The sequence below is a fragment of the Oncorhynchus nerka genome, linkage group LG3, assembly GCF_034236695.1.
Source record: "Oncorhynchus nerka isolate Pitt River linkage group LG3, Oner_Uvic_2.0, whole genome shotgun sequence".
NCBI lineage: Eukaryota > Metazoa > Chordata > Actinopteri > Salmoniformes > Salmonidae > Oncorhynchus > Oncorhynchus nerka.
This window is the reverse complement of record NC_088398.1, coordinates 24,871,246-24,883,458: the sequence shown is the minus strand read 5'-3', so window position 1 is coordinate 24,883,458 and position 12,213 is coordinate 24,871,246. Positions and strand designations below refer to the sequence as shown.

General features: G+C 41.0%; 1 protein-coding gene across 1 annotated transcript; it reads right to left on the bottom strand.

The window, feature by feature from the left end:
* Positions 1–8,550: 8,550 nt before the first annotated feature.
* pou3f1 (POU class 3 homeobox 1) lies at positions 8,551–11,996 on the bottom strand. Its single transcript, XM_029643377.2, has one exon. It carries the CDS (start codon positions 11,945–11,947, stop codon positions 10,817–10,819), a length of 1,131 nt encoding a protein of 376 aa, XP_029499237.2. The 5' UTR covers positions 11,948–11,996; the 3' UTR covers positions 8,551–10,816.
* Positions 11,997–12,213: the final 217 nt, after the last annotated feature.

Genomic DNA, 12,213 nt, shown 5'->3' with positions numbered 1-12,213 from the left:
AATTTAATGTAGCCAGAGTAGGACGGAAAATAGCTGTCCTCCGGCTACACCATGGTGCTACGGTAGAGGGTGCTGTTGAGACTACTGTAGATTTTAATTGCAAAACAATGTGTTTTAATCAGGTATTTGGTGACTTGAATATTTAGTGTAGTTTTATATAAAAAAGTATTATTTTACATTTTTCTGAAATTTTCCTCCTCTGAGAAGCCTCCACTGCTACAGGCCCGACATCATAAATAACACAGCACTTTTCCTCCCTTACTCTTTCCTCCAATTCACCACTGGGTCTGTGGAGCGTTTCATATGGTAACTAGGGTTTCACTGTGTAGCCACATTGTTGCCCATCTTTCAAGTCGCTGAGAGGAGAAGAAACCATGAGGTGCGAGGGGAAAAAATGTTTTTTTAATGAAAAAATGCATTGTTCCATCTTTCTGCCTCCAAACCCATCCCCCATCTTTGGATCTCAAAGTGGGAGTGCAGTATTTATTGCATAAACGGCGAGGGGGAGAGAACTGTTGGAAGATAAGAGAGAGGGGAACACACTGGAACTCTCACCTGCCTAGGCTAGAAGATAGGGATATATGGAGAATTTTACCCACCTGTCTCTCTTCCACTCAATCTCTTAGCTGTGACAACAACAAAAAAGCCATATTACAACCTGTGTTGTGATAATTGCATTGTTTACTCTTTAACCTGTTAATTCATATGCCTTGCGACCGTGATATATAGGCCTATGAAGAGCGAGACAATAAGAAGTCACAGTGGCAGAGTAAATTCAACCGCTCCTTTGTTTTATCACAAAAGCAGATAGTAACCTCTGTCAAGTGAAGTCCACAAAACATATTGCATGAGCTACAGCATGGTCAAGCAAGTTAATGTTTCCCACATTTTCGGATCACTTAATTAACAACTATTGATTTAGAACCACGGAGAGTTACCGCAAGTCGCAAAGAGAACAGGAGCTGCCTCCACTATTCCAGCACCATTTCAACTTTTCAACATCATCAAACCTCTGCTTAGTCTAGTACAGTGACAACTAAAAGATACCAAAAACAATTTAAGCTAAATTGATGTGGCTGTCCATGGTTCTGATTTCTGTGTGTGTGTGTGTGTGTGTGTGTGTGTGTGTGTGTGTGTGTGTGTGTGTGTGTGTGTGTGTGTGTGTGTGTGTGTGCGTTCGTGCAAGCAGGAACACATGTTGACTTACCCTCCTTGACGAGAAACGCCAATGTCATCCTCTTCTCTTTCATGTTGACGAAATGGTCTATCACTCTGTCATACAGTACACACTTTTATTTTTAGTTGTCCTAGGCTACCTGGCTAAAATGCTTGCTCACTAGCCTAACTTCCATTCATGGGCAACATTACTTAGTTAATATTAGCCTTCTACATCTAGCTACATATTGAACTTCCATCCTCTCAGGCCAGGGGCACAACAATGTATGAATTAATGGTTGGATCAGAATCACCGTTATAATCATAATCAAGTCCAAATCCCTATTTCCATCCATGGATAATTTAGTAAGGGACCATTTTAGCTAGATAGCTAGCTAGCCACTGGAGGAAAACAATACAACAAGATGCAACAATTCAAATGTTTCTGTCAATGATGTATGCTCTCAATAGGATTTGATAGATGGGATGCCAAAATCCCTTGACACTTTTTTTGGGTGCACCAGAACCATTCAATGTTGAGCTCGCTCAGTTCAACTCAAAACGGGATGACCAATTTTTTAGTACTTTTTTATCAAGCGAGGCCAAATGCTCGTTGGCTTCCCTGGCCTTTAATGCTACGGGCGGCAACAATGTCATACTCGTTTGGACAGCATCAGATAGATGGCCTACACGTAGAGAGACAGAGGGGCTCTGTTTCGCTCGATCGGATGCGTTCTCCTGTGAGGTACATTCGGCCTCTTGCGAATTGAAGGGAAATTATGAAACACAGAGAGACTAAAGAAATTATTTTAAAAAAATGTTTTAATACAACCTCTTGATGCTACCCATCCCGGATCCGGGATCGTGACTATGGCTCAAGCTCATTACCATAACGCAAAATGCAAAAAAATATTCTTAGAAATATTTAACCTCCACACATTAACAAGTCCAATAGCTCAAATGAAAGATAAACACTTTGTTCATCTACCCAGCAAGTCAGATTTCTAAAATGTTTTACGGCGAAAACATAGCACATATTTATATTAGATCACCACCGAAACAAAAGACAAGCGGCAGCCATTTTGTCCCAGAAAATATAAAATTTAAAAGTAGGATTAAAAAATAAATAATTCACTAACCTTTTGAAAATCTTCATCAGATGACAGTAATATTACATGTTACACAGTACATTTAATTTTTTGTTTCAATAATATGCCATTTATATCCATAAATCTCTGTTTACAATGACGACATTTCAAAAAATGCTACTCAAATGTCCGGAGAAATGACGATAGCTCCGACAGATAACGTCAGATAACAAGCAATAAACATGACTAAATATACATGTTCTACATATAGTTACAAAGATACACTTCTTCTTAATGCAACAGCTGTATTACATTTATTTTTAACGTTACAGAAATCGCTCACTGGGCTATACAATGAGATGGCGCTCAGATATTAGCAGTGTGTCTCCTCTACGTTTGGAGTCCACAGAAACCCAAAATAACCACATAAATATTCCCTTACCTTTGATGTTCTTCGATCAGAAGACGTAGAAGGAGTCATACTTACCCAATACATCGTTTGGTTTCACGTTGTGTGTCTCTGTATTAGCATATGCTAACAGCTTCAGCTGAAATGCACCCAAAATGACTTCTGGTCCCGCACTCTTGCGCATCAAAACTTCAAATTTACATATTATATGTCGACTAAACTGGTCAAACTATGTGCAGAATCGAGCTTTATGATGTTTTTAACATGTAAAACAATGATCAGCACGAATAGACAAACCGGCTTCAATCGGTGTATCTTGGAAAAGAACGTTCCCCAAATCAGCCGCTCGCAATAGAGTGCATGTATTTGAGAGTGACCCGAGCATTTTCGCCAGCCAAAGGACGAGGGCTCGCGGGATTCTCGCAATGAACGCGCCATTTGAAAGCAGGCATCGCGCTGAACAAATACATACTGTTCCCAGATCGGTAGCTGCCTGGGAAGGGTGGGGGCGATGACGTCAAAGTTGACCCAACTTTTCTCTTGACAAGAGAGAGTTTGGGAGAAAGGCTGCCCTGAGAGTTCTGCTTTACATACAGACATAATTTAAACGGTTTTAGAAACTTTAGAGTGTTTTCTATTCAATAATTATTATTATATGCTTATATTAGCAATTTTGGGAAAAATATTTTCAGTTTATGGGCACGCACTTCCTCCAAAGGGGGCAGTAATTCAGCCCTAGGCTCAACTGGTTTTAATGGCTGTTAATGTAGTTCAGAGTGAATAATGTCGAATTTAAATCTATAGTGACTGTATTCCTGAATGATCAATTTAGCTAACTTAGTGCACCAAAGAGACTGTAAAATGGACACTTGAGTACCCCATAGTACTCTAATAGCCTTTTCACACTAGCATGCTGTCCCCAACCGAACTGTGCTGGCTCTGATATTTCCTTTTCACATTGTCCTTTCCGGCATGAGTCCAGATATAGTGTATGCATGACCTGGCCAAATCAGCTCGGTTCAGCTCGGCTCAGTAATATGAAAAGCACCTTACTGTACGAAGCAATACCATACAATGAATACCTGGGGGCCTTGTAGTAGTATCAACCTAGTATTGGGGGTCTTAGCCTTCTCAGGAGCATAGGTCTTCAGCATCCTCTTAGCTACTGTATCTCCTCTGCAGCGAGTTGGGAGAGAATCGCACCGAAGAGCATTATTCAAGCCCATTATTTCCATAATTGCCGGCATTGTTGTGCTTGTTTGTAATGTTGTTAATAACAGGCGACGCCGTATAATACGCTTAATGTTATTTATCTGTTGGCAGATAGATGCGGCTAATCCTCATTCATTTGCTGCGGATCAATGCAAATCCTCTAGTGCGAGCAAAATCCCCCCTGAGCCGCTGGTTTTTAAATGTATTTTTCCACCATTAACCAGCTTTAATCCCTGCTAATCATCGCTAATCCACATCTCCTGTGTTTGATGATACTTCCCTGATGAAGGAGGTAGGCAGGCAGACAGGCAGGCAGGCGTCTGTGTGCTGTGTTCAAATGCCTAGTGCTGGCTCCAGCACCAGTCTTGAAATGGTGCTTGGCACCAGTCAGTCTGTACTGTATGTTATGGGAAGGAGAGGACAGGGAGAGAATGGGCCTGGTCCAAGATATATTTGTGCTGTCTTTCTAAATCCAACCTATGGTCATTTTCAAATAGATCTGGGACCAGGTTAGGAGAGATAGGTAACTTCTGACTTTACTAATGAGACAAAATGGTGGTGATTATTGTATGACCCAAATAGGTAACTAATCCGCACTTTCTACTAGCCCAGTTGGTATTCAACCAAGCCAAAGGTCCAAAATCTTTGCAATATGAAATGTTATGAAAATATGAAATGTTACTCGCCTGGTGGGCTAGTTTGGCACATCTTCTACTGGCCCGGTCCGAAAAGTACCAGGCACATTAAACTTTCAAATAGAAGTTAATGAGATGTTTTCACACATCTATAAAGTAGTCTAATGTCAAGATGAAACCATGTCCCACGACATCTGAAAACATCTGACAAACTGTCATGTAGGAGTGAAATGTCTCTTGCATTTCTTTCCACTGGACACACCACCATCATTGACTACGTTTTTTAATATATTTTTTTACGTTGTTACGTAAGGTTCCCAAATGGCACCCTATTCCCTGTATAATTTATTAATTAGCATAGAGCTGTGGTCAAAAGTAGTGCACGATATAGGGAATAGGGTGCCATTTGGTACCTAGACATAGTGTCAGGAAGTACTTAGTGCTGGTGATCTCCATCCTGTGCCATGCCACACAGCAGAGCTAAATAGCAAATGGGGAACTAGTGAAAGGCAATTAGTCATATTATGTCATCGTTGACCTTCCTACTGCATCAGCTGTGAGCTGGTTTAAATTCCACTTCCTGGGTCCACGCAACTGCACTTCAATACGGGCCTATGTGGCATTACTGATGGTGCATCTCGTTTAGTTCAGGTCCAGCATGTTCAGCATGCACTTTAGCCACATGGACAGACAACCATGTTTCAAAGGTCGTTACTGTGTTTGTTGTATGCTTAATACACTTTCTCTGTTTGCATCAGTTGAATCTGGCTTATTGGATGACGACTGATGGTGGAGTTTGATCATCAGCCAGGCTGTGCTTCATGATTTTTGTGGGGATTTTGAAAGTCATATTTCAGTACAAAAGTATGACCAGTATTGCATGATTTAGGTCCAAAAGTGTCACCATTTTAAGTTCCACACCAGATAATGAGTGATGCTGGTGGGAGAGTTCTCTAAGGACTGTGTCTTCCCTATGAAACTAAAAACTCACAAATCCCAGGTGTCTAGTGTGGATCCAATGTGGAGATGTGATTCAGACGAGCCATTTAGTTGGGTTTTGAGCACATTCAGTGTCCCAAACAGCACCCTATTCCTTACATAGTGCACTACATTTTACCAGAGCTGGTCAAAAGGAGTGCACTATATAGGGAATAGGACGCCATTTGGGATGTACATAGAATCTTCTGTTACAGAACCACTTCACGACATGTATAGGACCTATCAGTCACATGCTGATTATAGATTGAATTTATTTTGTTGTGTACCTTGTACACTATACCCATTAAATGAGTGGAATCTGATATTTCAGCCACACCCGTTGCTGACAGGTGTATACAATTGAGCACACAGCCATGCAATTTCCATAGACAAACATTGGCAGTAGAATGGCCTTTCAACGTAGCGCAGTCATAGGATGCCACCTTTCCAAGAAGTCAGTTCGGCAAATATCTGCCCATGAAAGAGCTTCCCCGGTCGACTGTTATTGTGAAGTGGCCACACAAGCTCACAGAACGTGACCACAGAGTGGTGAACCGCGTAGCAAGTAAAAATAGTCTGTCCTCAGTTGCAACACTCACCACCGAGTTCCAAACTGCCTCTGGAAGCAACGTCAGCACAAGAACTGTTCGTCGGGAGCTTCATGAAATGGGTTTCCATGGCCGAGCAGTTGCAAACAAGCCTAAGATCACCATGCACAATGCCAAGCGTCTGCTGGAGTGGTGTAAAGCTCGCCGCCATTGGACTCTGGAGCAGTGGAAACGCGTTCTCTGGAGTGATGAATCACGCTTCACCATCTGGAAGTCCGAAAGACGAATCTGGGTTTGGCGGACGCCAGGAGAACACTACCTGCCTCAATGCATAGTGCCAACTGTAAAGTTTGGTGGAGGAGGAATAATGGTCTGGGGCTGTTTTTCATGGCTCTTGATAGGCCCCTTAGTTCCAGTGAAGGAAAATCTTAACGCTAAAGCATACAATGACATTCTAGATGATTCTGTGCTTCCAACTTTGTGGCAATAGTTTGGGGAAGGCCCTTTCCTGTTTCATCATGACAATGCCCCCGTGCACAAAGTGATGTCTATACAGAAATGGTTTGTCAGAATCGATGTGGAAGAACATGACATCCGCCTCCACTGATGCAGATATAATATTGTGTATTATTCTTCCAATACATTTTAAACAAATTGCTCAGTGACACGCCTGAGCTCTTACAGTTGTAGGAACAGAGTTGTACCATTTGGGGGCGCTTGAGACTCGCCGTTCTCTTCAAAATGCTTCAATACGTCAAGTCTAATTTGGGCTCATTTACAACAGTTTGAGCTGACACTTCTCAAGGCCTACAGTATCTTATATTTATTCGCATGTGAAGTTATGTTATGGGGACCTATGTGTGCGTCAAATTGATCAGATTTGTATTAATCTCCAATATACTATTTATTATTGGATGATAGAATCCGAGCGCTCCTATGACTTTACAAGGAGCGCCTAAAGATCATTAGCTACATTTGGATGACTGAAATACGTGGAAATGTCAATATGCATAATCGCTTGGCATTATGAAATTGTATCAAACAGTGGGAGGGAAACAAAATGATATCCTTGATGAGATGTGTATAAAAGGAAATTATATAGGCCCACCAACAGAGAGAGAGTGAATCTTCTGTTCTCGGGTTTTCTATCTGAAGGACAACTTTTAACGTCTCTAAACATCACTTCAAGAATTCCTATCTGACAAAAAGTTTGCCTTCACTCAAGTTGATATCGATAACCTATATGCTATTCAATACAATTGTTCCTACTTTTGTTGGGGTTTATTCAAGCAAGTCATGTAAATGATCCTTCTCGGTTTTATTGAAGGCTATAATAAATGTTTTCAATCCATAGCATTTGTTCATGCGATGCATTGTTAAAAATAGGCCTGTCGCTGGCTAGGATTAGGCTAAAGTAAAACAGTCTTAATATAATATGGAGTAAATCGACATTTCTTATTGTGCTAATGTCAAATATGGACACTACAGATGTACAGTATCTTGATTAAGTTCTAGAGCTATAACTGAACATATTAGGCTAAACATAACAATACTTCGCGCTAAATTCCTACAGTTTGATGTTAAACGTTTCTTTGGACTTTTGACTAACTCTGAAATATTGGATTAGTTTGACTGTTATTAAAGTAAATTGTTGATGACTTCTCTGTCATTTGCGGCATTGAAACTGGTGAGACGCAATGGCATTGGCGAATGAGTTGCAATATTACGCCTACATTTTGCCGAATCAGAACGGCTTGTCATCTAACAATTTCCCCCATAGCATAATGTCCACCCACATCTTGTTTTCTTCCCAGAAAGCAAAGTTGCGTCATCTTTATCTTATTAATATGAATATCAAAATATAATACATACTAATTGTGTGTCCAGATTCATAATTATTCTTACATGGCTATCGGTAGGCCTGCGTTAGCTGTAGGCAGTAGCCCCACATAGTCTACTATGCGTGTTTCAATGGAGCTGGTGTGTTTGTGTGATCCAAATGGTAGCGAGCCTATTCCTTTGCATTTTGCTCTAATTCAACATAGCCTATTACAGCCAATTTAATAACATCAGCGTGATGTTTAAAACGAAAAACCAATTTGTATTATAGCCTATACTTATTCTGAACACTTGGAGAGGTGTGTGTGGTCTTGGACTGTACTCCATTGGCCTAGTTGATATTCCAATAACCCATAGTTTGGTCATTATTAGTATGATTATAGACACTCAGAAATCCCTCGCAGGCACTTTATTTGTTCTCAAAGCAGAAGTTTAAGATACAATAGAAGGTGTGTATTTATTTTAGGACATATTTTACAAGTACCTTAACACTGTAGGCTACTAGTTTTAAATAAGATTACAATCCCGGCTGCGAGTTGGTGCGCACCAAGAGAAAGTCATTGCTGCTATGTAGCATACTATTATTTACCTGGCAAAACATTGTTATTACCATATCACAGTATTATCTAATAATAATATTAATAGTAATTGGTACATCAGTCAATAAAAAGACACTATTTTCGTAATAGTATTGCACAATTTAATACTGCGATTACACAGAGATGTGAACAACGTCAGGGATTGTGTGGACTTGATGCGGATATGAATGCCTGAGGTAAACATACTGTTGTCTATTCCCTTGAAAACAGCACATGTACACAGCCTCTGATTTAAATGAATCCCAATTACATAACGGAATACTGGTTTAAACTGAACACATGTTGTAGTCAACACTTTCTGACTGTTTAAATCAGAGTGGTTAAGCACAACACACTATCTTAGTGCATTTGATTTCTGTTTACCTCATACATTTGTATATATTTTTTCTCATCTGGTGGTTTCACAATAGTTAGCAACAAAGGAAAACGGTTTGGTTTTTGAATGAAGACAAAATACCTTTTCTTGTATATACGTTTTATGTAAGTAATAAAATATTACTATAACATAAATAGGAGAAATGTGACTTTGCAGTCTACATTTAGCAATCAACATACAACCAATGTAGTGAACAAAACATATTGAAATCCACTGCAACATAACCATTAACCGAGCCAAACAAAAAGCTCCAAACACATTTAGGAAATAAATATATATATAAATGGTCAGATTCATAAATGAAATCATATTAAAATATCTTCTTGGAATTAGTAAGTGTACAAAACTGCCGGAAAAACAAAACAAACCAAAAAAAAAATATCTCAGAACAAATACATGTTTACATATTCGACATATTTACACATCGGAAATAATCCTGGCAACATTTTATTTCAAACATCTTTTTGAAGAAAGTTTTTTCCCGCTGTATCGAATAGCACTGTCTGCAGTACGCAATTGTACTATAGGCTACTGTCCATCAGAATGTACCAGAGCCTTGAGAAATGACACGCAACGCACGAGTAGGCTAGTTAATCAGATTTTTCCTTTCTTCTCCATATCCGAAAAAAATAGATATATATGTAAAACAGGTCCCTTCATCACTTTTCATTCGAGAATGTTCTGAAATTCTCCGTATATAGTGTTTATAATACAATAATAGGAATGGTATAAATTAATGGGGCATAGGCTACCTTTCAGATCAATATAGAAGGTACAGAATTCAAGTTCTACTTTTTTATTATGATATAAAGAATGAGAACAGCGTGACACTTCGACCTGGGGCACTGAAGTTACCTGAGAATATCACTTTCATTTCGTATTAAACCAATCTCTTTCCAAAAGGTGGTTGGAATAGCTTGGCAGTTAGCAACGCAAGTTGCTGACGGCGCCCTGGAGTGATTTTAGGAACCTGTAAACATGAAAATAGTGAGTAAAGGCCTACCTCAAAACAAATTCTGAAAACAAAACGAATATAAAAATTGCAATGATCATTTCAACGAAAGAATAAGTGCTCCATACAAAAGGAAAATAATAATCAAAACAAATACTGAAAACCGACAAGAAACACATGTTTCATAAAGTATTCATCCATATTGCCCTCTTTAGCGTCTGTTGCTATCTGCAAAGCATACATGTTTTAAGGCTGCCAGACGTGAGCTGTCCTGCTGCATTCGTCAATTTTGAAATGCATCTGACATTTAAGTGTGGGGATTTTTGTCATTCAACGGGTGCCATAATTTCCATCATCTTTTCACAAACTCCTCTGGCCAGATGACGTCGTGACAACAGTAAGAGTAAGGGAGGCGTTTTTGACGAGTTACAGTACACTAATAAAATGAGAGAAACAATCAAAACAGTCTTCAGAACAGAAGAGACACTGAAGTTAAAATATTCCAAACAAATCAAACATCACAATTAATAGAACAAAGCGAAAGAATAGGCTAATAATTAGAAATATTGGTTAATCGGTTTTAAGCCTGAAGAGCAAAATGTTCATTGTGTGTGTGTCTCCTTTGTTGATCATTTTCAGGCAACCACCTCGCACTGTGGTGAGCGCCATCAGTTCAAGACACCACTTGGAACATTTAAATCGTTTCCCTTTGAACAGCCACGAAACATCGAATTTACTTGACCTCCTCCATAGAATTTTGGTAAATAAAGATATTTGTTTCATTTAAAATGTGAACGAAATCAATTCAGTAATAGTGTGTGTTTTTCTTTTCAACCATTTTCCATTCTACCTATTTGTTGTTGTAACTCAAGCTCCGGTTACTGGGACAAAACTCATCTGTCTGTCCAACTTTGCCATGTCTCTGTTCTCTCTCAGTAAAACAAAATGAAATACTGTAAACTCCATAGTCCTTTCCCTTTTTTTTCTTGTTTCCCCCGAAATTGTAGGATTGTTCATGAAAACAGTCACTGCACAGGACTCTGTAATGTGTGGTGAAGAGGGGGTGTCTCCGCTTGAGAATATACGTCCTCCATATTCGGATGAGGGACCCCTATCGGCGTCATTCTTTTCTCTTTTTGTCTTCTGTTGCAAAACCAAACACGGACAACCTCTTTTTCTAATTGAAGAGAGACGGCTAAACTGGTGATTTCATGGGCAGAGGGCTTGGGACATTTTAAGAAATGATTTTCCAGCGCCCCTTTCACCCCAACTTCAATCGAGGTCCTCTTCTTTCTTTTCCTGCCCTGCGCAGCAATCTTGTCCAAATTGGTGGGGCTGCCAGTGTTTGAGTCTGTCTCCTCCAACCACTTGTTTAGCAGTGGCTTAAGTTTGCACATGTTCTTGAAGCTGAGCTGCAGTGCCTCGAACCTGCAGATAGTGGTCTGAGAAAAGACGTTTCCGTACAGGGTGCCCAAGGCCAAGCCCACGTCCGCCTGTGTAAAGCCCAGTTTGATCCTTCGCTGCTTGAACTGCTTGGCGAACTGCTCCAGGTCGTCGGAGCTGGGCGCATCCTCGTCTGAGTGGTCCTGGTGGTGGCTGAACGCCTGCTGGGGGGACTCCATCTGGTTGTCATGGCTACCTGTATCGTCGTGGAGCGGGTCCCGCATGCCGTGGTGCAGAGAGGCGGGCTGGGGACTTAGCATGGCGTTGAGGTTCGTGTATCCCGGCTGCGAGTAGACTAGCGACTGGTGCCCGTTGGAGGCAGGAGACAGCGGGGACAAGTGGTGCGTCGTGGTTGGCGCCCACGACCCATGGTGGCTACTCTGCGTCTGCTGGTGCACCAGGTGAGATCTATGGTGGAAGCCGCTGCTCAGGTCCTCTCGGCTCGCCTGAACGCTGGCTTTGTTGTGCTCCTGTTGCCCGATATGGGTGCCGCTGGTCCAGTCGGTGTTGGAGGTGGGCAGCCACTGGTGGTGCGTCAGGCTCATCGGATGTCCGGTGTTGGTCGCCGCTAGCCCTTGCAAGTACTCGTGGTGCATCATTTTCTGCACCTCTCTGTAGGTCGTCCCCTGGTGCATCCTGTCCGAATCCGGATGCATGAGCGGGTTGGACGGTAAGGAGTTATTCCGCGGAATATACTGAGCTGTTGTAGCCATGGCTCCGACTTCGAAAACTGACGAGTACTTCGGAGGTCTGGAGGCTTTAGAGCTAAAAAAGCAACAACCTGCTCTGGGAGGTCTTGGGGTAGAGCTAAGACACGCCTCCTCTTCGCTTGTATTGGCTCCTTACGGATTCAAGTGAAACAAGAGGCATAGCCTACGTTTCAGAGCGCATTTTACGCACATAACGAATAGGGCTCTGTTTCACATATACTATATAGAAACATGTTAATTTTATATATTACATTTATATTTTAGGGTAT

Coding starts and splice junctions, on each gene's coding strand:
- pou3f1 (XM_029643377.2), bottom strand. CDS start 11,947: ATGGCTACAACAGCTCAGTATATTCCGCGGAATAACTCCTTACCGTCC.